Source organism: Silene latifolia, chromosome 3 (assembly GCF_048544455.1).
Source record: "Silene latifolia isolate original U9 population chromosome 3, ASM4854445v1, whole genome shotgun sequence".
Classification (NCBI taxonomy): domain Eukaryota; kingdom Viridiplantae; phylum Streptophyta; class Magnoliopsida; order Caryophyllales; family Caryophyllaceae; genus Silene; species Silene latifolia.
This window is the reverse complement of record NC_133528.1, coordinates 11,739,595-11,767,370: the sequence shown is the minus strand read 5'-3', so window position 1 is coordinate 11,767,370 and position 27,776 is coordinate 11,739,595. Positions and strand designations below refer to the sequence as shown.

General features: G+C 37.3%; 2 protein-coding genes across 6 annotated transcripts; both read left to right on the top strand.

Moving 5' to 3' along the window:
• The first annotated feature begins 1,186 nt into the window (after window positions 1–1,186).
• On the top strand, window positions 1,187–21,702 carry LOC141647207 (myosin-11-like). The gene is made up of 38 exons (XM_074455316.1): window positions 1,187–1,469; window positions 3,206–3,334; window positions 4,116–4,259; window positions 5,563–5,708; window positions 5,805–5,961; window positions 6,159–6,217; window positions 6,392–6,551; window positions 6,670–6,819; window positions 6,908–7,044; window positions 7,126–7,272; window positions 7,399–7,500; window positions 8,118–8,175; window positions 8,253–8,354; window positions 10,819–10,856; window positions 10,986–11,112; window positions 11,193–11,375; window positions 11,477–11,608; window positions 11,722–11,831; window positions 12,010–12,070; window positions 12,298–12,475; window positions 12,866–13,071; window positions 13,173–13,292; window positions 14,487–14,585; window positions 15,073–15,294; window positions 15,553–15,692; window positions 17,441–17,552; window positions 17,641–17,682; window positions 18,203–18,454; window positions 18,549–18,707; window positions 18,812–19,018; window positions 19,109–19,249; window positions 19,553–19,623; window positions 19,697–19,796; window positions 20,114–20,170; window positions 20,292–20,348; window positions 20,439–20,519; window positions 20,611–20,693; window positions 21,251–21,702. The coding sequence occupies exons 1-38, from the start codon at window positions 1,467–1,469 to the stop codon at window positions 21,357–21,359; spliced, it is 4,581 nt and encodes a 1,526-aa protein (XP_074311417.1). The 5' UTR covers window positions 1,187–1,466; the 3' UTR covers window positions 21,360–21,702.
• Window positions 21,703–23,580: 1,878 nt separating this feature from the next.
• Window positions 23,581–27,571, top strand: LOC141647206 (uncharacterized). Of its 5 annotated transcripts, XM_074455314.1 has the most exons (6): window positions 23,582–23,760; window positions 25,637–25,675; window positions 26,112–26,207; window positions 26,562–26,655; window positions 26,748–26,827; window positions 26,975–27,571. In XM_074455314.1, the coding sequence occupies exons 4-6, from the start codon at window positions 26,587–26,589 to the stop codon at window positions 27,237–27,239; spliced, it is 414 nt and encodes a 137-aa protein (XP_074311415.1). In that variant the 5' UTR covers window positions 23,582–23,760; window positions 25,637–25,675; window positions 26,112–26,207; window positions 26,562–26,586; the 3' UTR covers window positions 27,240–27,571. The 5 variants fall into 5 exon arrangements, with proteins under 5 accessions (XP_074311416.1, XP_074311414.1, XP_074311415.1 ...); XM_074455315.1 differs by lacking the exon at window positions 26,112–26,207 and having other exon boundaries at window positions 23,581–23,760; XM_074455313.1 differs by lacking the exons at window positions 25,637–25,675; window positions 26,112–26,207 and adding an exon at window positions 25,014–25,072 and having other exon boundaries at window positions 23,581–23,760.
• Window positions 27,572–27,776: the final 205 nt, after the last annotated feature.

The following is a 27,776-nucleotide window of genomic DNA, read 5'->3' as shown; positions in this document are numbered from 1 at the left end:
CTAAGAGCTTCGATCACTTGGAGGCAATCACTTTCCATGATCACTTGATTGTGTCCCTCGTCTTTCGCTTCATTTAGTCCCTCCAAAATCGCCACAGCTTCCGCAATCCTTGGCTCATACACCTCCCTCAAGTGAATTGTTGCTCCCCATTAAACCACACCTCCATCGTTTCGACAAACAACTCCCACACCAATTCCCTGACCCTCCTTCACCCTCGTGTCCACGTTGAGTTTTGAAAAACCCAGCCGGTGGTTGTACGTGCCAACCCCCAACCTCGCTGATCCGTCCCAGCTTGCTCCCTCTTCCTTTCTCTGCCTTCGCACTCTCCCCCATAATGTCTCGCTCTAATCCTCCTTATCATTATCATCCCCCACACTCGGTTTAATCCTTTCAAACACCCACTTTTTTCGACTCTCCTAGAGCATCCAACACCCATGGCCCCTTTCTTGTCCCCTATCTCCCTCCACCTCGTCTCGATCCAGTCTCTCACCCTCCCCACCCGGACTCCCTAATTCTCTCCCAACCCCAACCCTTCCTAAACCCTACCCGCCAACCCACAATTTCGAAATAAGCGAGTACTAGATTCAACCGAAGTGTGACAAAAAGGGCAAAAAGAGATCTCCATTCCAAATCGGGTCGCAAGGTTCGCTTTCATCGCCAAGGCATCGTTGGAAGAAGACTAACCCTAGGCCACATCAGAGCTTTCCAAACTTTCGACCATATCCATTTTTCCAGGAACCAATTCGACTCCTCCATCGCCCCTTCACCACCTCCCATAAGCTAGAACTTTGAGTTCTAATTTTTTAGCTGAGAGATAATTTGTGTATTATTATTCACTCTATTTGTGGAACATGGAAGGTAGCTGACGATATTAGTTAATGATTACGAGTAAGTTTCGTCACTCCGTACCAAATAATTACGTGTTAAAATTAACCTATGTAAAATGAGGTTATTTTTACCTTACTTAGGAAAAAAGTTATCCTTATTCCGTAAATTATATGTCAGTCAACTAATTTTACTCCAAAACTAACCATGGAGTATCTTTTTCCCAAATTCTTCCAAATTGGGTGAATAGTACTTCGTATATCAAAGTTGGTAAATACGACCGGGAGATCCGAAATGAAATAGATAAACAAATAATCGGGCCGAATGGAAAATAAAGCTCCCAGTTGAAACTCATTTACGCGCGCATGGAGAAACGACCAAGAGAGAAAAAGAGGGAAATGATTCAAATGAATATAAGCCATAAATCTCCTACAAGCTTGCGATTTACGTGTAATTGGGATCATACATGGCAGAGATGCGAACTAACAGGGAATATACTATGCATTCTCTCTCCTACTTCATCCAAATTGCAATCGAAATCAATTTATTTTTCTATCTCGAAGAAAATTCATGTCGAATTGATCGAATTCTTCACGAATTCACGCATGCGGAGTATGATTTAATTAATTTTTCATATAATTATGGTACGTCTTTATATAATTCGCTTAATTTCGAGTTTTTGTTGCTTTTTCATTCATAATTATTGCTAATTTTGTGATGCGAAGAGATTTTGGATGTTTTATGTTGAATAAATGTGGTATGAATGTATGAGTATTTGATCGTATGATTGTTTGGAGAATTTTCGGTTTTTTACGCGATTGATTTTGTGCATTTTGATTGCGAGAGTAGCGGAGTGTTCTATGTGTTTGTTGAAATGTCTCAGAGAGTGTTTGTGTAGGCAAATGCTCTTGTTTAGCGCGGATTAATCGTCGTGAAGTAGTTGATGATGTGTTTGTTTCAGTAATGTACTTACATTTGGAAGGTAAATGTGGGAGAATGCATTTCATCTCGCTTAATAATTCAGTGTAGTCGTCGGAGTCTCAAATTGTTGCTTATTGAGTAAGTTCATAGATGATACGCCATTGACGCGTATTTAAGTCACTTGAGCATGAGAGTTACACAAGTGACTGTGCTTATTGTGAAGTTTATGAATAGCTAACTGAACTGCTTTATTAGCGCGGGCATGTTGCTCAGCTTTTTTATCATGCCTCGACGAGTCATTTTACTGCGACTATAGGATTGCACTATTTGCACACGTATAGGACCTATGGGTACCTTCTGTGTGATTTTTAAGGAGACTATGAGGCTTAATCAGTGGGTTACTCCTACTATGTGGAATGGATGAAATCATGTTCTATGGTAATCGGACTTAGGTAAAGGTGTTACATGTGGGAACATATCCAAGTGTCTGGACTCCTCCTGACTTAATTTTTGAGACACGGGGATTTTCTTCGAAAATGAAGATAGGAGTATGGACTGTAGAGAAATGTTCTCAAAATAGAAATTAATTATAAGTTGAAATTTTTTAAAAGTGAAGTAGAGAGAAGTTGGAGACATAAGACTCAAAAACATCGAGTATCATACTAAATGTTTGATGCACTAGTCACTTCCTTTACTTTTATTATGCGAGACTTCCCTACCATCTATTCCAAAAGAAGTATTGGATTGGTATTGATTGTGTATAGTCGGTCGTATGTATGCCAATATATTATACCTGCCTATGTCCTAGACTCCTAGAGTCTCGTGTCAGTTATGAGTATTGCCTCATAAGTGAAAAGTTTAAAGTAACATAATATCTATGCTTACAGTTATAGCAGAATTCTGGTTTCGAGTAGTGGTGGTGATTAATGATGATGAATTAGTAGCATTTGCTGCACATGGATAATGTGTTGGCCTTTGTGGGGACTGAGAGTGAGGGTGATATGAATCATATGGGGTTGCAAGTGGCCTTGTGGTTGTAGAAAATAAGTACAATAGGCCTATAGGAGTACTAATTTGATATAAACATATTCTTTCCACATTAAAGAAGCTTACCACCCTAAAACCAAACAGGAGAAGACTTGCAGGATGTTATTATTTATGGCCTGGACATTGCGGCCTGACCGCTTTATAAAGTCATTGTTGACTGTATTTGAGGCGGGATCACCAGTGAGCAAATTTTGACTTTAAATTAAACTGACTAGCTTGTTTGAGGACATACATGTAAGCTGACTAGCTTGTTCAGAATCAGAGCTGCCATTTTTAGAATGAGATATTCCGTAATTTATATGACGTGTTTATTTGAACCCATTCTTTGACCTATTTTTTATCTCACTGTCGTGTGTCTCTTTGGTTTATACTTAGAAAATTAACTCTGTGGATTCTATTATGATTGCTGCAGGGGACTCCAGTGAACATTATAGTAGGCTCTCATGTCTGGGTTTCCGATGCAGAACTAGCCTGGGTTGATGGGCAAGTAATAAAGATAAATGGACAGGATGTTGAAATTGAGACTTCAGATGGCAAAAAGGTACTGAAACAACTATGAGTGATCTTTATTTCCTTATAATCCAACTCCTGCTGAGCAACATTGATCAAAGCACATTCAGATTTTCGCTAAACGTTACCAGCAGAATACCCACCTCTGCCACTCCCAAAAGTCCCAACCTAGTTGACTTGTAGGTGTTTGGTATGAGCGGTCTTTGTTTTCATAAAACTCGAACATTTATTATAGTTTATTCAATCTGATACAGCTCTTATCATGATTGTTCTCGGTACCTTGTTGTGCATACCTCAAAAACAGATGCCTATTAACGATCTTATGAACCTTATTCTTCACAGTAGCTTTTTTTTTTTTTTTGGTACGACATTAGCTTTTTTAAACCCTGAGAACTGATGGCTGTTATTGACAGGTCGTCTTCCTTAGACAGAGGACTTGCTATGAACTTGACATATTATCATGTTCCCAAATCTCGGTTTTAGTATCTTCTTACTCTGAAACATAAGTACACTTGTACATTTGAAGGGCCGGAGCTTGAACATGCTCGAAGTGTAGACTATGAAATTATCTTTAGTGATTCTGTCATTTATCAGTCCACAGAAGTCATGGCTCTGCTGACTTCTGTTGGTGTGATACATTATGTAGGAGTCTACTAATACTTTATATTTATTGCTTCAGTGTTGTAGCATTCTCGTCATGGTAGACGCCTAGTTTAGATGTTCAATCACATTTTTGGAGATATCCTAGGCATCATATAAACACTTATATCTTAGTAGTATCTTACTCAATGTTTTATCTGCCTGTGGTATAGGTGGTTGCAAAGTTGTCAAAATTATGTCCCAAGGATATGGAAGCTCCTCCAGCTGGGGTTGATGACATGACTAAGCTATCCTATTTGCATGAGCCAGGTGTCCTGCAGAATCTGCGCACTAGATATGAGCACCATGAAATTTATGTAAGTACTCTGATCAACACACTACACTACCATCGGCCCATTACCACCAACCAGTGATGGAGCAAGGATTTCGACAATGTTAATTCTTGCTAAAATTGTGTTTCTGCTATTAATGATATTAAAAAAATATACTTTCTTTCCTAAAGATAATTAAAAAATTTGTGCTATAACATTAGTGATATAGATTGTGATGTGTTTATCTTAAATACAAAAGAAAAGAAAGTGAGTGATATTTCGAAGTGCTGAAAATTACTCGATGAATAATACATGGCAATCAAGAAAATTAAATTCAATCAAAGCAAAAGGGCTAGTTTCAAAACTTGCCATTAATGATTGGACCGTTCTGCGTAAACATAAGCCAGAAAACATAGCAGCTTGACTATACTGTAAAGACAAAAATGATAGCAACCATATTCGAAATTTTGACCAAAGATATAGAAGGTACACCAGACAGACTGCTGCAACAACTGAATGACAATCTTTTGAGGTCTTGAATGATGGGGCCATGGCGTTGCATCCATGCCACCGACAACAGCAAAACCGTAGCACCAAAAAAGGATAAAATCTGTATTTAGTTTTTGCGCCCTAGAGTTGAGCAGAAAACCATCACCCATTTTACTAAGCAACTCAAAAGAAACCAGAAAGGGAGGGAGGAAAAAGATCTGAAAAGACTAACGCACCTAAAAGTACAGTCTGTGTGACTTGTTAGTGAAACTCAAAGAAGTCAACAGTATAAAGGGAAGGAGAGGAAACAGCATAATAAGAAAGAGACAAATATACTGGTAAATTACGAAGAGGAGTGTATTGATTGATCACAGGCCTTGTTCCTGCTATTTTCTCTCATTCAAAAGTAAGAGATCTTTGTTCTTGATTGGATAGAAGGGGTTTTGAGAATTTATGGTACTCCATCATACTTCTCTTATCAAGTTAATAACGTCCTGGTTGGAGATGATGCCAGATTGCAGCCTCAATATTTATTCTTGTTTAGACTTTTGCTATGGGCATTAAGGGGGCTCTAGGGGGGTGTTATAAACTTTATATCAGTCGGATACCATTTGATATCGGTATTTTAACTATTTCTTACAATGGATTCTGACTGAGATTTTGATCTATTTTTGTGGATGCTTCTGTTTTTCCTTCTTACTCTTTTTCAATAACTGTTTATCTAATAGGAGATGTTAAATAAGAATTTTCAAATATTGACAGACATACACTAGGTCACTAGCAATATTATGAAGACTTTTTGGTTATGTGCAAATTTCACTTTCTTGCCTTTCATTTTAATATGTTGTTCACATGACAGACTTATACTGGAAACATACTTATAGCCATAAATCCTTTCCAAAGACTTCCCCATCTTTACGATGCTCACATGATGCAACAATATAAAGGAGTGCCACTGGGAGAGTTAAGCCCCCATGTTTTTGCAGTGGCTGATGTTGCTTACAGGTGATTTGACTAGTTATCTCCCTTACACATACCTGTTTGTTTCAGCCCTTTCAGATACAATATTTATAACATGGGTAGATTCGTGGCTATATATAGGGCAATGATAAATGAGGGGCAGAGCAATTCAATTCTAGTTAGTGGTGAGAGTGGAGCTGGAAAAACAGAGACAACAAAGATGCTTATGCAGTACCTTGCTTTTTTGGGTGGTCGCTCTTCAACTGAGGGACGGACGGTGGAGCAACAAGTTCTTGAAGTATGCTACATTTGAGCTATTTACACTCGTTTAGTTTTTTTTTTTTTTTTTTTTTTTTTTTGTTGTTGTTGTTGTTGTTGTTGTTGTTGTAACATATCTATTTATATGCAAGTCCATCGAGTGTACTATTTCAGATTTGCTATCTTGCCTATCTATAAGCAATCGCAAGCTTGATGTAGTGACTGTTTGTAATACAGTCAAATCCGGTTCTTGAAGCATTTGGAAATGCCAAGACAGTCAGAAATAATAATTCCAGGTTAAGCATTCTTCCTATTTCTGATAAAAAAATGTGTCGTTACTATCTCTGACAAATCTTTAGATGGTGTTATTCCATGAGACATTTGCGAGTTCATCACTAAGCATGGCTATTCATTAACATTACTATGTTCTGTCAGAAGCTGTCTTCTGAAGACTGTTTAAACTTTTGCAGTCGTTTCGGTAAATTTGTTGAAATCCAGTTCGACAAGCGTGGAAGAATATCAGGGGCAGCCATTAGAACATACCTTCTAGAGCGATCCCGCGTGTGTCAAATTAATGATCCTGAGCGTAATTACCATTGCTTTTATCTGCTTTGTGCAGCACCTCAGGAGGTATCGTCGTTTCTACCACTTCAGCTTATTTAATACAGTATGAGTATGTATCAGTATTGCTATGAAATTTTTTCTGTTCAACTTCTAATTTTTTTGATTAACATTTTTTGGCATTCAGGAGAGAGAGCGATATAAATTACAGAATCCAAAAGAATTTCACTATCTTAATCAGTCAAAATGCTATGAATTAGTCGGTGTCAATGATGCACATGACTATCTTGCCACTAGGAGAGCGATGGATATTGTTGGCATAAGTGGAAAAGAGCAGGTATCCAGTAGATTAGTCTACTTACTTGTACATATATGAAGATGAGTACTCAATTTTTTTTCCGTCCTATTCTCCTTCCTGTTTTCAGGAGGCAATATTTAGGGTTGTTGCTGCAATACTTCATCTGGGCAATATTGATTTTGCTAAAGGACAAGAGATAGACTCATCTGTTGTAAAAGACGACAAGTCAAAATTCCATCTTAATACTGTGTCAGAGCTTCTCATGTATGAATCACTTTACTTTCCTTGTAACCTTGACGGCTTTTCAACTTTACAAAGAGCAGTAACTTTATATAAATTCATCAGGTGTGATCCAGAGGCATTGAAGGCGGCATTGTTAGAACGTGTCATGATTACCCCAGAAGAAGTCATTACGAGAAGTCTTGATCCTCTTAATGCCACAGTTAGCAGGGATGGTTTGGCTAAGACAATTTATTCCCGCCTTTTTGACTGGTACGACATTGGCAGCTGGGCACTAAGAATATTGCTATTAGTTTGTGTAGCAATCTTAGTTTGTCTTTAACATTCTGACATAGTTCTGTCGTTCTCATGTCAACCATCTATACTTTTTTTGTGCAGGTTGGTTGATAAAATAAATGTATCAATTGGGCAAGATCCCAACTCGAAGTCGTTGATTGGTGTCTTGGATATTTATGGGTTTGAAAGTTTTAAGCATAACAGGTAAGGGTTTACAAAATTGTGTAACAATCATCTTGTGAAGGTGCTCAATCAAGTGCCTCGACTTTAACCTAAATAGTATTTTACTGTTTAGAAGCTGAATGACAAAAGGGAAGACTGTGGTTCATTCTTTTTGCATGGGCATAGTATCAAGATAAGCCTACATACAGAGAGTTAGATACACTCTAGTTTAGTGTAGCTAGGGTACAGGAGAATGCACTAAAAGTCAAAGTTCGGAGTTAAAATCTACATTATCAACTAATTAGGATCCACTATAACAGTTTCTCAGCACGTTAGTTGATCATCTTCCAGGATAAGCTAAGAAAATGAATTATTTGCATTTCATTTGCCGGCAGTGAGTTGGAACCTGCTGATAAATTGGAGCTAAATGTGCAGAAACACTAAACATATGTAAGAGAAAACCTTAGGTAGAGAGTACACAGAAATAATTGTGTGTTTTGGCGTGCCTTGTTTTTCCATATAGCATCTTAGCTCAACTTTGAAATGCTGCTTGTTAACTCTAATTGTATATGGTAAAATTCTCAATTACCACTTTATCTGTAATAATAAAAATAACAGTGACAAGTAACTAATATTTTTGGTATAATAACCTTGTTCAGCTTTGAGCAGTTCTGCATTAATTTCACCAATGAGAAGCTCCAGCAACATTTCAACCAGGTGAGCTATTTTGCATGAATCCTGTAAGCTTGATTACTGGTACTGTGGATCTTACGAAACTCTTGTCGCACTTATAGCATGTCTTCAAAATGGAACAAGAGGACTACACAAAAGAGAAGATAAATTGGAGCTACATTGAGTTTGTTGACAATCAAGACGTTCTTGATCTTATAGAAAAGGTTTACAATTCCTTCTCAATTTCTCATTTGTATTTCAGCATGTTCATTATAAACTTGCCAATACTACTAATCAAAGACAAACTTGTCGATACTGAAAGGATTCTTAAGACAAATCTCTGAAGAAATCTCAGGAACAATCTCCAAAGTTTTGTCTTAAAGTAAATGGTTATTTCAACACTTCCTGGAATGGACAGCAAGGTATACAGAACAACCGTCCTTAGTGCCTCAAAGGCTCATGGTCATGGTGGGGCTGAGGGGTTATGATGTAAACACTCTTACCTCTTAATAAAAACGCAAGAGCTTTTTCCAGAATACCCACAATGAAAATTGTAGATAATTGCAAAAAATGACTGCTATTACAGAAAATATAGTGAAATCGGTGAATGAATCTTCTTGGTGCATAGTTACATAATAATGTCTTTTGACAACCTGAATGCAAGAAATTGTCACAATAAGACCTAAACAAGGGCATCTTCTATAGTCCTGTTAATGTTTCCTTAGTAGACTGCCCTCGTATTTAAAAGCAGTGTCAAGTTTTCTTAATTCATGTATGAACTATGAAGTCTGTGCTTTTTTCAGTTGGATGACTAAAATAAGCTCTGTATATTGCCACATGTTTTGCATAGTCATTTGTGTCACTATTTGAAATTACAGTTCCTTATCCTTTTAGATTGCATAATAACCACTGGTGTCAGCAAAATATCTTTATGTTCCCCGACCCTATCGAGTTTGTATCACAGGTAGCATTCCTTCTGGTCTCCCAAGCAACCAATAACCTGGAAATATGTGACCCGGCTGTCAGGTTTTCAGAGCCACAAGAGTATGAGACTCTCGGTTCCATTGTCAGTGTACCTTGTTCATCATCCTCATCTCATCTCAATCAAATCCAGACCTTGTAATGAAATTCATTCACTTATAAGAGCATAGGCCATCAGCTTAACATCTGCTATTGGAGGACATTTAGTCTCTTCATCTATTAGTTACCTGTGCAATCTATGCTGAGTGTTTCGAGTGGGATCAAACAACCAAAAATCAGAGAATGACAACCCCAACAACAACAACAACATCAGAGCCTTAATCCCAAAATAATTTGGGGTCGGCTGGCATGAATCATCCTTTAGAACCTTCCATGGGTGAACGCACACCTCAAAATGCGGATAGAAAAGGGGAAAATGAAAAACAAAAGGGAGAGCGAAATGGAATACAAAGTCAAGGTAAACTTACAGGTTTTAAAATCGAACTCCGAATTTCTTTTATAAAAACTTAAAATTTAAATCGAGAATAAAAATTAAAACGATTTTGAAAATTGAAATAGAATTAAGGATCCGGAATGCCTTAAAAGTAAACCAAGTAAAATATATAAGAAAGTGGTTGGTAAAAAAGGCGTAATAAAGGAGAGAAGAACAAATAAATTTTTAAAAATTAAATAAAAACACTAAAAATGTCAAAAAACATCAAATACTAAAAATCCACATGTATCCTTTCCCTCCATTGTGCCCTCTCCGTCACCATACTCTCCTCAAGCCCCAAAAATCTCATATCGTGCTCTATCACTCTCAACCATGTCTGTCTCGGTCTTCCTCTACCCCTAGGGACCTTTTATGTTCTCCATGTCTCCAACCTCCTAACTCGTGCGTCCATAGGTCTCCTTCTCACATGGGCAAACCATCTTAGTCGATTTTCCATCATCTTGTCCTCTATTGGCGCTACTTTTACCTTTTCCCTAATCACCTCATTCCTTAATCGATCTTTCCTTGTATGCCCGCACATCCACCTTAACATACGCATCTCCGCCACACTCATCTTTTGAATGTGACAATGTTTCACGGCCCAACACTCGGAACCGTAAAGTAAGGCAGGCCTAATTGCCGTGCGATAAAATTTTCCCTTTAATCCTTGGGGCATATCTTTATCGCATAAAAACCCTGAAGCACTCTTCCATTTCAACCATCCTGCTTTAATTCTGTGAGCCACATCTCCGTCTAACTCCCCATCTTTTTGGATAATAGATCCTAGATATCTGAAGAAGTCTGACCCCTCAACAACATTCCCATCGAAAATAATACTCCTCGCCTCTGTCGATTTTCATTCTAAATCTGTCCTATGTCAGAAGTATCTTGATTTGTTGTTTTGGAAAGAAAATGGTTCCCTCCGTTCTTCCTGAGCCAACTATTTATCATCTCTTCCCCCCCCGCCCCCCGCCCCCTCTTTCCTTCGTACTCCCTTCAGCCAAACAAGGAGATAACCGATAACGCCTTGGTCAATGAGACAGTGGTCCTAGTCGTTGGCATTTTCCTGTCTTCCTATGGGTTAGGCACTTCGCTTGTAGTGAAAATTTATCTTTAGATTTGGTAACTTTTGTTTTACAACTTAGAAAAAATGAAATACCTGACACGGTGACACCTCTTCATGTTGCGTTCAATAGAAGATCTCTTTTTTGTACTGACCTTCACGTTTTATGCAGAAACCTGGCGGGATCATAGCTCTTCTAGATGAGGCTTGGTAAGTCATTACCCTTTCTTCTTCATATTCTCTAAAGTTTCTTGTAATGTATATCTATCTTGTGGTCGGTTACTTGCAAAACTTGTACTGTCAAGCTCATGTCTTGGTTTATAACTTCTTCATTTTCAGTATGTTCCCCAAGTCCACTCCTGAGACGTTTGCTACAAAGCTTTATCAGACATACAAAAATCACAAACGCCTTCTCAAGCCGAAATTGTCACGCACTGATTTCATCATTTCTCATTACGCTGGCGAGGTTTTACATGATCACTGAATTTCTTCTTTGATTTTTCACGGTGTCATAATACTAAGCTTATTCCACGGATATTTCACCAGGTATTATATCAGTCGGACCAGTTTTTGGACAAAAATAAAGATTATGTGGTGCCTGAACATCAAGACTTATTAACATCTTCGAGGTGCCCATTTATATCTGGCCTTTTTCCTCCAGTTGCTGAAGAAACAACAAAATCCTCAAATAAATCAACCAAGTTTTCTTCAATAGGATCTCGTTTTAAGGTAGTTAGGCGATGTTTGAAACCTTTTTGATCTTCGAGGAACTGGCTTCTTTATCTAAAAGAACATTGATAAGTTATTTTTATATTCGCTTGTGGGTGTAGTCTCAACTACAACAGTTGATGGAGACACTGAGCTCAACTGATCCTCACTACATCAGGTGCATAAAGCCAAATAATCTTCTGCAACCCGCCATCTTTGAGAATGTGAATATCTTACAGCAATTGCGTTGTGGTGTGAGTGAAACATCTATCTCCAGCGGCTATTAATCCTGCTACGTCACCTAGTCATATTTCACTTTTTCTTTGTTGTTAACGTGATGTATTGAGCTTTTTGCATGTCCATATAGGGTGTTCTGGAAGCAATCAGAATCAGCTGTGCTGGATACCCTACACGTCGTACTTTTTTTGAGTTTCTAAATAGATTTGGACTCCTCGCCCCAGAGATCATCAACGGACAGTATGTATTTTCTGTTTTCGCTCAAAATGTAAAACTCAGAGCTAATTGTTAGTCGTCCAGCTAATTTTTTAGCCGTCCTTTCTAGTTTTTCTTTTCACTATGATTAAGGGTATTGTCTGTTATTTTCCCGCCTTCCCTCTTTTTTCTTCATATGAAATTAATTTGAAGTTATGGGCAGCTATGATGAAAAGGTTGCATGTCAAAAGTTATTGGAAATGAAAGGACTGACAGGGTACCAGGTATCTTCTTGCTCTTGTCCTCTGCAACAACATCAGAGTCTTAATACCAAAATGATTTAGGGTCAGACAAGAAAAACTGCTCTTGTCCTCTGATGATCGGAAAATTATTTTATTGTAATATCTAGGATTCTTGTTACTGTGAAAAAGCTGCTTTTTGAGCAAAATTTCCTTCATCTTTTCTTTATTTTTCCATCTAGATAAACTAATGGTCAAAAGTTTTATTTCAGATAGGTGAAACTAAGGTTTTCCTTAGAGCTGGTCAGATGGCAGAACTTGATGCCCGGAGAGCTGAAGTACTTGGTAAGGCAGCAAGAATTATTCAGCGAAGTGTACAAACTTTTTATGCTCGGAAACAGTATATCACATTGCGTGGGGCAGCACTTTGTATACAGTCTTCGTTGCGAGGTACGGTTAACAAGCTAGATATTACGCTGCATTCATACTGAAGCAATTTACTGATCAGTCTCTCGTAGTCTCATGCCAACTCACTTTGGCCTATTCAAGAGATTGCCCACGTTCAATTTGGATTCATCTCTAAGATACTGTGGTGAGATAGCTACAATGTCCTTATAATTGAGAGCAATGGAAGAAAGATCTCATTTCAACTTTAGTAAATCCAATCTGTTTTGGGACAGTCAGACTATTTCATTCTTTCAGACTCTCTTGCATAATTAAAGTTTTCACCCCATTGTAGCCCCCTCCCTCTGAGAGGGCATCTATGTCTTCATATAAACAAATGGGTTTTTCTTAATTGTCTCTTATATAGGATTTGTTCATGTGCATATATGATTTTAGGAAATCTGGCTTGCAAAGTGTTTGAGAGGCTGAGAAGGGAAGCTGCAGCTGTAAGAATACAGAAGAATGAACGTAAATATCAGGCTAGGAAGAAGTTCAGAAAACTTCGCATCTCAGTGTTGGTTGTGCAAACACATCTACGGTCATTGAAAGCTCGTAAAGAGTACCGTTGTAGGAGGCAAAATAAAGCTGCAACTCTTATTCAGGTTGATCTTTCTGACCTATTGGTATTGCAGATAGATCATTAGCTACAAGCTAACTTCTTTCTAAGGTTATGCTTTTTAACAAATCTTTAAAATTGGTTCAGAGTCGATGGCGTTGCCATAGAGCTTCTTCATACTATAGGAAGCTTTGGAAGGCATCCCTAGTTGTGCAGTGCAGATGGAGGGGAACAATTGCAAGGAGAGAACTAAAGCAGCTCAAAATTGTTAGTTTTCTATACATATGCTTGCATTGTTGGTCAGTTTTGTGATTAATATATTGCTACCTGACAGCCTGCACATGCTTGCCCAGGTAGTGTTCACGAACTATGATGACTACCTAGTGTCATAAAGGTTGCATACCGGCACGAGTACTTTATACATCTTTGATATAGATTATAGATTATAGGATGCATAAGTGACTACCCTGTAGAATGTTTGTTCTCACCCTGACTGGTATAATGTATCTATATCGATGCAGTGATTACCAAACCCCAATTCCAATAAGAGTGGCCTTGACGACCTTGTCCGAAAGCTCTTGCCTCTTCGGCTAAGAAGCTATCTAGATCAAAGTTAAACAACTAGGACCAATTAGTGAAGCAGACATATGTTGGTTCAAAGTTGTGATTCATCCTTTATTATATTTATAAACCTTTAATCATGTTCTTATGGAATGATTATGTGGGTTTTATGTTTTTGTATGACAGTTTTTTCATTTCAAGTCATAGTTGAAGTAACAGTAATGGTACAGCATCGCCATGTGTCTTTGCTCATTGTTTTTTATGTACTACTTAATCTGACACTCATAGGCTAAAGAACATGTTACGAAAATGATATAAGAATGAAATAGCACACTTGGAGAAGATTACTATGTGTGTCCAAGAACATTCCGCTATAGTTACACAATGTTTCATCAACTTTTTGCTGATTTATGGCTTTTACCAAACAAGATGGTGAAGATATGTTTTAAGATCCTCCACTGTTTTGCCCGTGCATAGATTAGATTTTTTAGTCAAGTCTAAATCATGATCTGATCATAGATGGAAAATTCACCCATGTAATTAAGCAACTGAAGCTGATATAGAATTCCAAGGATAGTATTGAATATTTGAATGTTCCTTGTTATCTTATTCGACGAGCATTTGTCATGCAAATTTCATGATATCATTACGTTATTTCTTGTTATATCACATCCCATTACCCATAGAAGCGCACCTATGTTTTGGCCTTATCGACCAATATTCAGAATATTGCGGTTGATCGACGTTACTGCAACTTAATGTCCTGTATTTTGAGGGAAAAATATTTGGAAACATGTATATATTTCCATTGACATTATAGTGCTAGTACAACATTGATTCCCATCTCCTTTACTTTTCCATCTTGATACTGTTTGCCTAGTTTGATGTATATTGTCACAGGCTTCCAGAGAGACAGGAGCTCTAAAAGAAGCAAAGGACAAGCTTCAGAAGCAAGTGGAGGACCTCGCGTTGCGTTTACAACTGGAAAAACGGTTACGGGTAGTTTCTATAAGCTTATCTCTAATTTATGGAAAGTCTGACATTTGCCATTTTATCTATTTTTGTTAAGAGCTCCTATATTATGTGGTTACCCACAGTGATAAAAATGAAGAGCAACTTCACTACTTTATAAACCAAGTAGTTGCTCTCCTATCACCGATTGGTTTAAGGTAGAATCTTCTTGGGCTTCTTAAGTGGGCTTTCTCTCTTCTTCACGGGTGAGGCCCATGGCCGTTTTTATAGTTTAACAATTTCGAACTAAGTTAAACGTAAAACCCTCTGCCCTTCCTTTTTCATGAATAAAAGATGGGCGTCTCGTTTTCGTGAGGGTCACTCGGAAATAACATCTTTGTTATCGCATAGAAAAGGCTGCATACATCAATACGTGATACATTCAACCCAGCCTCATTGGTGTCAGCATTACTGCTTCCGCAGTGTTTCACATGAAAAATTGTTTAAATATTTTTGGGGTGTATCTTTTATGCAGAGTGATCTAGAGGAGGCGAAAAACCAGGAAATCTTAAAACTGAAAGATACTGTGCACGCTATGCAGACTAAAATAGATGAGACAAATTCCTTACTTGAACAGGAAAGCAAATCTGTCAAGAAAGCCATTGAAGAAGCACCTTCTGTTGTCCAAGAAGTTCAAGTAATGGTGGAAGACACTGAAAGAATTAAATCTCTGGAAGCAGAAGTACAAAGCTTCAAGGTTTAGCATGTGAACTAATTACATCATTTGTTTATGTACTGAAGTTTATTATCTGTTACTTGCCTACTGTAGACTTCAGAGTATCTTATTAGTCTCTTAGCTTTTGCCTGTTTCTTTGAAACTGCACATTAATCTAACTGTTTTTAGGGATGGTCAGGAAGGTAGATAATTATGTAGTATAAATATCCATTTCTAATACACAGTGTTTGCATTGATCGAATTTTCATGTTCTATGATTCTATCACTCTATGCATGCAGGCCTCTCTTGAAGCGGAGAAACAAAGAGCTGAGGAATATTATAAGAAACTAGCTGAAGCACAGGAATTGAGTGAAGAAAGACACAAAAAACTGGAGGACTCCGATAAAAGAAACTTGCACTTCCAAGAATCTCTGCACAGGTAGTGTGCTTATGTACTCAAACTATCTCAATAGAGGCGTACTATATGAAAAGCTGAAAGTCGTCTTTGGAAAGAATGCTACCTTCTAAAACTAAGATTTCAGCATTTGGAAGCCTTAGTAATGATAATACTGATAATATGTCAACTAATTGCACAAGATTTCTTCTGGTAACCAATATTTATATGGCTCATTAATTTGCTCCGTATGTGGATTTTTCAGTGCTGAGCGACTAAGTTAATTGATGAATGTGCTCAGTTGTGGGCAGTTTTTTGCGAAAATGTGGTAGTAGGGGAATGTAACTTTGTAGTTCAGATCCAAAAAACTCAACATCAGTCTTATAATATGCCAAAACTTTACTGTATCTGGACAATGCTTTAACCTGTCAAAGTGCATGTCAGATATATTGGGATGGTATGTTACTCTGCCATATTGCTTGTTACTTCTTGTTGGAATATAATCCCACATGTGAGTGTCCCACATTGCTTGAGAAAGAGAGGATTGTACCACTTTATAACCAAAGGGGCTACTCCTCTTATTGCCAATTGGTTTTAGGATGGAACCTCCCTTGTGTTGTCGAGTGGTACATCTCTCCTCTGTTTGGGTGTGGCCCGCCCGTTTGCATGTTCTAACATGTTATCAGAGCCCAAGGTTTCGTCCTGGTTTTCGAATTTAAACTGGGTCTAAATTATGCCACCGGTGGAGGGCTTTTTTGAGGATTCGTTAACTCCCACTCCGGTGAGCTCCCATGGTTACGCCTTGGGGCATGTTGGAATATAATCCCACATGTGAGTGTCCCACATTGTAAACACGTGGAAAAATTTCTTAACCCAGCAACCTTGTAAAGACATTGGTTTTTCGGCATTCAATATTTGCTATTAATTCTCGCGTCTAATCATAAAACAGAAAGGCATACCTAAGTGTTTGATTGAACTGTCCAGTATTAAATCAATCACTTCTCCACGGGCTGAAGCGTTCATCATAATGTAACTGTATGACCTTGTCTCTAAGGGCGTCTTCTTTACTAGTATTGGAATATCTAAGTGTTGATTGAACTTGAACTATCTAGTAATAAATTAAACCAATGACTCATCAGGGGCTTATAGTTTTCATCTTAATGTGACTGTATGATCTTGTCTCTGGGGGACACCCTCTTTACTAGTATTGGATTAAAAGGGTTGAGGATACAAACTGATGGGTGCATTGATGTTTGGTGGATCGAACCATCAAGGTATCTTGGATCCATCATTATCCTACCCTCACGAGACTCTAATATGACTGATATGTTAGTATATTAAATATGTTTTTCCTTTTCCAGTCTCAAATACTTTTAAGAGAATCCTTTTTTCTTGCTTTTCCTTTATTTTTCTGTAAAAATTTCACTAGAATTGGTAACATGGAAGTTCAGTCCGCACTTTTGGGATGTTCAGCGGTTGCTGCTACTATACTCTATTTGTGCTTATTAGGATGTTCAGCATTTGCTGCTGTTATACTATATGTTTCTGATTTCAATTTAGATTTAAAAAAGTAACCCTTCCTACTATCTAAGGACAAAAGCTTTATACTTGACCTCTTCAGAGAACATCCCGGTCCATCTTTGTTGTTGGCTGTGATGGTAATAGTAGTGATATAAAGTGTATATTATACAAGGTTCAATTGAACTAGAGTCTTACAAGGTTCATCTTTGGCAAAATATATTATACAAGGTTCAATTGAACTAGAGTCTTACAAATTTGAATTTTGTCATCAGGCTAGAAGAAAAGCTCACTAATTTGGAATCAGAGAATCAAGTCCTTCGCCAACAGGCTGTCTCAATGGCACCTAAAAAGTTTCTTTCAGGACGTTCAAGGTCAATCCTTCAGGTATGTTTGGGGATAGATTTTTAGCAAGTTATACCTGAACTTCAAAAAATACAGCTCTCTAATATTTGTTTTATCTGCTAACTTGCAGAAGGGATCTGAGAGTGGTCGTTTTGCAGATGAAAATTTACGGGTACTTATTTACTTTAAAATTACTCTGATGGTTATATTTTACCACTCTTTTTTCCAACCATTTGTTTTTCATTTGAATCTCATATTTTATTATCCTGCGTACGGTTTTGCATTACTCATTTATTTTTCTCATTAAAATCTGAGCTTAAATCATTTTCAAGTTTTCCACAGTTTTATGTCTTTGCCTTTACTATCCAAGTTTTAGAGACAGTATCTTTTTCACCCGCCCATTTTTTTCCGTCATGTTTAACCTGGCATTGATGATTCCAAGCAACTATTCATGTTAGCTAATTCTAAACCATTTAGGGACTAAGGCTCAGTTGTGGTTATTATCATTGTATTCCATTTTGTTAATTTTTGCAATCTTGAATTCCGAACAACGGTTCATGTCAGATGATCCAAAATCATTTTGAGATGAAGGATTGAAGGCTTGGCTCTTGTGATTATACCTTACCATTCTGTTCATTTTAGCTATCTTCTACCTGATTGCTGCTTATTTGTTTATCCTTTTTTTAATCCAGGATTTGCATAGCCATTCAATGAACCACAGAGAATCAGAAATAGAAGAGAAACCGCAGAAGTTTCTCAATGAGAAACAGCAAGAGAATCAGGAACTGTTAATTCGATGTATTGCACAGCCTCTGGGATTTGCAGGAAACAGACCTATAGCAGCCTGTATAATATACAAATGTATGCTTCACTGGAGATCCTTTGAAGTCGAACGAACTACTATTTTTGATCGGATAATTCAGATTATCGGTCATGCTATTGAGGTTTGAAATTATGGATAATCGTATGCGATAGTCTCTCGTGGTTTACATGCTAAACTAACTCTAGTTATGTTTATGCTTTTTTGTTATATAAAAGACTCAGGAAAACAATGATAATTTGGCTTATTGGTTGTCTAATGCCTCGACACTTCTGTATTTGCTACAACACACCCTCAAAGCAAGCAGTGCAGCTGGAATTGTCCCCCAGCGCCGCAGGTCATATCTGTCGGTCACTGTCCATGGTAGGATGTCACAGGTAAATGTTTGTCTTCTTTGTATATGATATCTCTCTACAAAAGGAAATTCCATTTGAAGTTATCATATTTTTGAAATTTCTTATTTTCCGTGGTCTCTTTTCAGAGTATCCCTGGAACTCCTCATGGAGCCAGACTTTCCTCTGTCAATGACAGCATGGTTAGTGGAGTCAGTTCTCTGCATCAAGTTGAAGCCAAGTACCCAGCTCTGCTGTTCAAGCAGCAACTTACCGCTTATGGTGAAAAGATCTATGGAACTATTAGAGACAATCTTAAGAAAGAGATCTCGCCGTTGGTTGCGTTGTGTATCCAGGTTTAGAGACTCTTCTACTTTTACATTTGGTAACTATAAGTCATTCGTGTTTGATTATATAGTTAATTATATCATCGTTGGTTAAACTAGGCCCCACGTACAAGAGCAAATCTAGTCAAAGGATCGTCTCGTTCAGCTGCAAACACAGCAGCCCAGCAAGCTTTGATTGCTCACTGGCAAGGCATTGTTGAAGTTCTTGGGAGTTTCCTGAACATATTTAAAGAAAATCATGTAAGATATTTGACTCTCTTAGAAATTCTTAAAAGCCTTCAGAAATGAAAAAAAAAAAACAGCAGTAAGTCTGTAAAATTGGTGGGGAACTCTTATTTGGAGGGTGACCTCGGTGATTTGCTAATACTGACTCAACTGGTGTATGGGTGGCTGTCCTTTTTTTAAACGTCAATCTTCCTGTCTTCTCTTGGTCCAACACTCCGACAGTATTACACTCTAAATGTATTCCCACATCAACCTTTGTTTTTTGCCACCTAAATGTTTTCATCCGTTTTATCTTGTCCGTTCTTGCCTTTGTTACAGGTGCCTTCATTTTTGGTGCGAAAAATATTCTCACAAATATTTTCATTCATCAATGTACGATTATTCAACAGGTATGTCTTGATGATAATGCTATGGTTTTGATGAGTAGTAGAAATGTTGCTCATAGGTCGCCTCTTTTTGCAGTCTTCTTCTGAGGCGTGAATGCTGTTCATTCGGTAATGGTGAATATGTCAAGACAGGTTTGGCTGAACTTCAACAGTGGTGTTACACTACGACTGAAGAGGTAAAGGTTTCTAAGCTACTTTACTTGGGAGATGGTATCAAATATTCCCTCCGTCTTTTACTCTTTTTTTATATGCGTTCTCACTTTCCGGGAAAGAAACACTCTCTCTCCTCAATATCTCTCAAAAAAAAGAGTAAATATAATGAAATGGGTACTCTTACGAATCTAATGGTACGAAATTAAAAAAAAAAAATTCAAATTACGTGTTTGTGAAGTTAAAGTCCAACCGCTTTCTCAAAATTCGGAAAGTCATTGTCAAAAACGGAGAGAGTATGTACTTATGTATTATTCGGTGCAATAATCTCGGAAGGATCCAGTTTGCAGGGGCATCATGGGAGGCACTAAAGCATATCAGACAGGCTATTGGATTTTTGGTAATGTTCCGTTGTTCTTTTTCCATTGAAGGATGTTATAAACAAAGTAGCTAACTTTATGTGTAAAATTAAATTGGAAATATGATGTGGTTGCTCGTCGTTCAATTTTTTTTCTGATCAGGTCATTCATCAGAAGCGAAGAATATCTTTGGATGAATTAACCCATCACCTTTGCCCCGTGAGTGAACAGACATATTAGTGAATATTGAAAAATTTCCCTTTTCATCAATATGAAGGGTTTTATACCAGCCTTTTATGTGCCCTGTAGGTTCTGAGTATACAGCAACTGTACCGCATTGGCACAATGTACTGGGATGACAAGTACGGCACCCACAGTTTGAATCCAGATGTAAGTTCTACTGTCTACTGGATAAAGAAGAATCTACTTTCCGTTTCTTAGAATTGTTCAATTTGATTTTAAAATTATTGTTTGCGGCCAGGTTATTGCTAACATGAGGGCGCTAATGACGGAAGATTCAAACAATGCAGTTAGTAATTCTTTCCTCTTGGATGATGATTCAAGGTTTGTTGCTAATTTTACTAAATCTCTTTGTATCCCTGTCATAATCACATGGTCTTGAGCCGATTATCAATTTCTTGGGAGAATCTGTCAATTGCATACTGCGTTAACCATTGCCAAAGTGCCTAACTGCCAATGTGTGGCTCTATGCCTCTATGTAGGGGTAGGAAAGGAAAAGGGTATACATACGTATGGGATTAAATTTTGGTTTAAGATTTGATCGCAGAAGCGGTCATCGGATTTGATTACGGACATAGTAAATGCTGCTGATATTGCCTCAGAATGCAGTCACAATGAATTGTTAAAACACCTTTGATAACTCGATCGTGATGGCCTTTCTTTTAATTCCTCTCTTCGCATTTCTCCTTGTTATTGTTCATTTAATTAATCGCTTAGCATTTTAGCCTACAGTTGAACTCGTGAAGTATTTATTATGATTTGCAAACCTTAGACTCTGAAGAGTCTGACCACTTGAAGTGGCAGTTGTGTCAAAGACCCTCGCCTGATTGGTTGTTCTGCTTGTGACGTAGATTCTCACTCTATTTATGTTGTGCACGCAGCATTCTGTTTTCTGTGGATGACATATCGAGATCTATGGACAAGATCGACATTGCTAACTTGGAACCACCTCCTCTTATCCGCGATAACTGTGGGTTCAACTTCTTGTGACCTCGATCTGACTAAATACAGTCAGTACCTTGTTTGAGATCACACACTCTGCCTGCATCTTCCTGAACATAACTCGGCCTGACAGTAAAAGGAAAAATGGGATCGATTTGACTTATACTCCGTAATTTTCATGATAGGCTTATACTGGAGCTTGCTCTTTTAATCTTTGGTTATTAGTATTACCTAGAATGTATATCTTTCACTTATCCAGCAGAATTTTTTAGTTAGATCTTTAGATGGTCATGAAAAGCAGCTCTGATTATTGTATGTTTGGCCATGAAACTTTTTATCCTTCTCGGATGAAGAAACCTATGTTACATTCAAAGTGACGATAATGTACCAATATTTCGTCCGACATCATGTAAAAGTGTCCAGTCGCGACATTTCCTGTTGTCTTACCTCAAAAAGTTTGTACCAAAACTTGTTCTTAGTTCTTACATTATGATCGAAGCATGCCTATGTTGCACTCGTGATTCGTGTTATCCTGTTGAGTTATGTTGTAAGATTATTGCGAGGATTGGAGAGTTAAGAAGAAAAATAAAAAGTGTAATATCTCGGATATAGTATCGGAAATGTTACAATTCCGCAATCTGTACAAGAAACTCCCATTAGTAATGACTTGGTCACACAAGCTTTACATACATCTTCACCATTATCATACAACAACTGACCAAGCAAACTTTTCATACAACACAAATTCTCATACGAGATCATATCGCGACTCCAAACTAGGTAGTCTTTCGTGTTTACCCGTTAATCGGCCTTTAAGGCCGGTCTCTCAGAAAACTAATGGAAAACCAAAAATGTCAAGATATACAAAACATGATCATTAGTTTCCTAAGAAACAAGAGAGTATTAATTATGAATCAGTTGGAGAAGGGAGAAGAGGATGGGGAAGGCAGATTTCTAAGCATCATAGACCGAACCCGAGGCGACAACGGGGCATCGGTGAGGATATGTTCCAACAGCCTACTCATCACGACCGCATACTCGGCCAGCATCTCCGCGACGACCGCCACCAGCATCATCCTGAAAGTGGTGGTGGTTAGGAATCCAGTGGGATAAGATTAAGATGCCCACGTAGATAATCCTTGATTATTACTCTCTCTTGTATTTTTGTTGTTGTAACCCATAACTATTTTAGAACTTCTTATAGGGAGGAGTATGTCTTTGTCTTATCTACTACGTACATTCTTGCCATTTCTCTAGTGGGTCCCATATCCACCACTCTCCATCTTCGTATTACTGGTTCTATACGGCTGTTTTTTGTTGTATTTGTTTCATCATGTATTCATGTTATCTTGGTTGGATAGAGAGATCTTGTTGGTTGACTATACTACTATATTCAATCCATTATAAAACTCTAACGATGCTGACATTAACCCTTTTATTTAGTATCTATCCATATTTTTTGACAAATAGTAATCCTCTTGAGAGACGTCTCTTCTTTAGTCTCTGTTTGGCAAAACTACCTGAAAAGGTAGCTGAAAACTAAAAAGTTAACTAAAACCTGAAATGAATCGATAAGGTAGAAAAAATTAGGAAATGATAAGGTAGGCGATTATATAAAAATGTGTTTGACAAACTAAATTAAAAGGTAATGATTTTGGTAAAATGACGTAAAAGGATATGAAAATTATTTAATATTATAAAATAAAGGGGTACAAAATGGAAAATAAGTCATTTCAGGTACCTGATTTTTCAAATGCTATCTGAGGTAGCATTTTATTTCAGATACCTTATTTGAACAAATAAGCTACTTGCCAAACACTTGCAAAAAAATCAGGCAGCTTGAAATTTTGGTCAAATAAGCTACCTGAAGTGTCGTGTCAAACGGAGCTTTAGTATTGAAAAAATACGTAGTGAAAATAGTATCAAAAATAATAAAATACGTATATAATATAGTATAAAATACCCAAATCAATTATACGTACAAATTAATGGCAGGATGCAGAACTGGGCCAAATGGGTTGTCAATTCTGATCCAATAGCCTACCAAAACTAAAAGATAATCCAATATCACAAAATCTCATTGAAGACGGGTGATATCCGTCACAAGCTTGTAACGGATACCGTTTCCTCTCACAAAATGCCCATTAAGAGGTGAGTGGGAAGCACATGGGGGGTGCCTCACCTTGTCCCCTCTCCTTTTTATGAGAGTGCATGAAACTTGACGATTATTAGCGTCACACGCAAAGACTAATGATCCAATATTACCCACACCCTTCTTCCATTAATAACGAACTTTAACTTACACGTATTCAATAATCCCCAAATCAATTAACTCTGCTTTAACCCTAATTTACAATTTTCAATTTCCCATCTTAATTCCTCCCTCAACTCTTGCTTCAATCGAATTTGGTTCCGTATTTCACCCAGATTCTTTTTCGATCCAATCACAGTGAGTTAATTTCACTTTGTTTTATTATTTTATTTTTAAAATTTATGTTTGATTTGTTTAATTACTTCTGTTATTTTAGTTTGGTGATTTTTTTGATCAAACTGATTTATTTGTTTACAATACTTGAATTCAAAACTACTACTCGCTCTGTCTCGGTCATTTGTTTGCTTTTTTATTCTTTGTGATGCATATTTCATTCAAAGGTAAAAAAATGAATTTGACGGAGGAAGTAATATGTTTCTTGCTAGCATTTAAGGTGATGTTAGACATTGTTTTCCCGACTTATTTTTAGTTCAGTTTAGGCAAGGTCCTATTAGTTCGGTTCAATTCGAGACGGTTCAGTTCAGTTGAGCTCGAGTAGTTTCAGTCCAAAACCTTACATTACTCAACTAACAAGTGGTATTATTATGTGGTTAATAGTTGATATGAAGTAAATAAAGTGCATTGTTATGATAGCTTAAAAAAGTTCTAATTTTTTTACAAATCATAGGTCAAAAATCACTTAAACCCTAGAAAAATTGAACACGATAATTGAGGAATATAAGTCGTAGATTGCAAGAAGTGTCTTATAAAGGATTAGTGTTTTCCACTAGCTCTGTAATTAATCATCATTGCCATCTCCGTCGCTGCTAATCCACCACTTCAGAGTTCAAACGCTTACTATTGTGTCCGAGGTCGTTATTCCTTTCCTTCGCAAAATGTGGATTTCAGTTGTCTTAATTTTATAAAATTATTATTTAACTGTATATGATGTAGGTCATTTTGGGGTATTAAGGTTAAAATTGAGATATTGATTCGTTATTGTTTGAAATTTGTCGATTTTTTTGTCCTAGATATGGGTGAGTAGGCTATACTAGAAATCACTAGTTATAAGTGTTGAGGTGGTTACTTTACGATTGCGATTGTTAATATTTGCAAAATTTCAAGTCTCCGAGTAGTTCATGCTATATTGAGATTCAGATAGTAGTATTATCTGTTGGTTTTTTCCCGTCTTGATTAACGCTTAGGGTCGACAGCTGGGGAGCATTGTACTAAATCAGCCAAATTGAAATGTTGGTATAGTATGATGCCATCTTCAAATGTAATATAGATGAATAAGTAGTGTCTTCTTGAGGCTTAACTTAACATTAATTAAAAGAACCAGTGGAACTGTGATTTACAAGTTGCGATTGGTGTTTATTTTCCCTTTGATATGGTTTTCATACTTGGCAGTTGGCATTGTATGATTTAATTGTGAACTTCTTTTTGTATAGTGCCATAGGCAAAACATAAAGGTTTTCGATGAGGAAAGTGACGTTAACATGGTTGAGTGGTATTGCCTCACTTTCACAGGTTTTTTCTTTGTTCAACTTTATCACGCTAACGTGTCAAGTTTCTGTGCTGCTTATTTTAGATGGGTTAGGATGGTTTGAAGTAAGTTTGTATTAGAATATTGTAGAACTTTTGTGTCAGTTTAATAAGCTATTGTGACAAATTGCTGTATTGTATCGGCATTGTATATTAATAGTGGTATTTCTGAATATTATGGGTTTAAGTTAGCTTCAAATTTGGCGATGTTATGAAATACACCTACTCTCCTATAGGACCGTCCTATAGCATAGGACAGGACCAATAGGAGATATAGGCCCAAAATAAAGAGTTAAGAAACAGAAATGAAGTAGGAAAACCTAAAAGCTATACTGGTAGAAACTAGAAACACAAGTTGATAAACTCTCGTTCTTCATCACCCTCATTCTCGTCCCTACCACCTCTGCGGTCCATGCCCTCAACACTGCTACCGCCGAACCCACCACCGTCGCTACCTTGATCATGCTTTTCGCCCACCACCTGATCATTCCTTCGCTCAACTACTTTTCCTTCATTTGATCAACTACAGAAAAGAAGTAGAACGGCAAACGCGATCACCGATTAGCAGGTTTGAAACTTTGACTTGCAAGGACTAATTTTAAATTCAAAACTTCTAATAACTTCTGATAATTGATTGTTTTAACTTGACTAATCATGATTTTAAATCGAAAATTTCAGATTTTAAGTTCAAAATGACAAAACTTGTGGTCTTTTTAGTGGCCAATACATTTTGTTTGATAACTAATAGTTTTAACTTCAAAACATATAATTTTAGTTTGAAAGTTTTGTAAATTTTGGTGGAAAATTCCATTGATTTATTTCTACCCAGTTTTTGTGAAGTAGGAGGTTTTAAGTTAATGACTGATAAATTTAGTCCGATAACTCAATATTTTAAGAGTTTTGCTTTATTTCTATAATTAACTAGGATTTTAGGTTTAAAACAAGTAGTTTGACAACTTAACTTTTTAAGTTCAAAACTCATGACCTCGAATATTTATGGGCAGGTGCGTGTAGTGGGTCGATTGTTGGCGAGCCAGATGGTCTTGAGTCTTGACCAGATTACAAAAAAAATGATTTCCGTCATGAGGCAATGTTTAGAGGTGGTGGTCTGGTCTCTGGTGTAATTTTGGCATTTTGGGATGTAGCAATAGCGAATAGAATGAGTAACAGAGTAAGGGTGTGATTGTGTGAATGTGATGGAGCAGTTAAGTTCTATTAAGTGATGGAGATTTTTTTTTTTTTTTTTTTTTGCATATGTATTGGGCTTTTGTTTAATAGACTGGTCTTATGCTATGAGACGGTCTTATTAAATAATTTGTGTATGAAATATGTGTGCAACATTATAATGGATTCACTTTTAGGGTTAACTCATGATGCCGTCATTTCTTGTCAGTTGTCAAAGTATTTTTGCCTTCTGAAATGTGTAATGATCATTCATTCCCTTTATTGTTCAGAAATAAAATCTGATACTTGAAGCTTATGAGTACAAAGAAGCAACCTCCGCCACCTGTGCTTAAATTAAAGACCCTTAATAAGGGTCTTAAATTGGTATGTCCTGATTGTTTTTGTTTTTAATTTGTCACGTCTCATTAAGCCATTAAGGGTTGAGGTCCTCCAGATTAACGCTTTACAATCTGTAGGCCGAACAATGGGTAAAAAACATGCCTGGACAAGCGGGGGAGGAACCAGGTCAACTCGATATGGAGGGTCGACCAGCCGGGTTAGACGTCTATTTTTTTTTTTCTTTCTTTTACTTTGTTTCTTATCTTATCTAGGACAGCTCCTTGCCCATTTTAATAAAAAAAGAGGGACAAGAAAGTCGCTGCAGATTGGTGCTACTTATTGTTGTTTATTGTCCGACTTGTAGGCTTGGTCTCGGGGCAAAAGTTTTACCCAGATCGCACCTTGGTCCGTCAAATGACCCTCTTGAGAGAAAAATAATGAGGCACCTGGGTGTAGTAGGTAAAAAGAAACCGGTTGCTGATGAGGAAACGAAACAACCTGCGAAAGGATTAGATAGTGATGATGACGATGACGATGAAAATTTAGAGAGTAGAACCAATGCTTTTGCCAAAAAGAGATCTGGCCCTCAACTTCTGATGCCTCCGCCAAAAAAGAAATCAAAGCGTTAATGTTATCTCAGTATTCTACTTTCAGTCTGAGGATCACCCAGTTTCTCTCTGAGGTTAGAAGGTAATCGTAAGAATGCTGGAATTCCGACTGCAACTAAATTTTTGGTATGCTCTGGCTATTCTTTGAGTTTGTGATCGTCTATATTGGCAATTGGCGGATGATTATCTTTTGAGTAGTGTTAGCTTAAACGGCTTCTCTTTCCTCCATACTTCCGTTCCTTGCTTGATTCAATGGTTTTAGTTCAACATCAGCACAACGTACACAAATAGATTGTAATGTAAACAGTTGCATTCAGATTCTCAATTTTACATGTTCGCTGATCATTTCTTGATTTCATCTTCTCCAGATGCAATTATTGCTAAAACCTTTTTCACTTCTAAAAGTTGGAACGTATTGTTTCCTTTGTATCACTGTTATGTAACTTGGTTGATTTACTTGAAGTGGAATTACCCTCGCTGCCGGAAACTGCAACATGGGTAACCTATAATCAACTCACTAGGTAGCATCTCAGCAAAAGAAACACTATATTTTGCTGA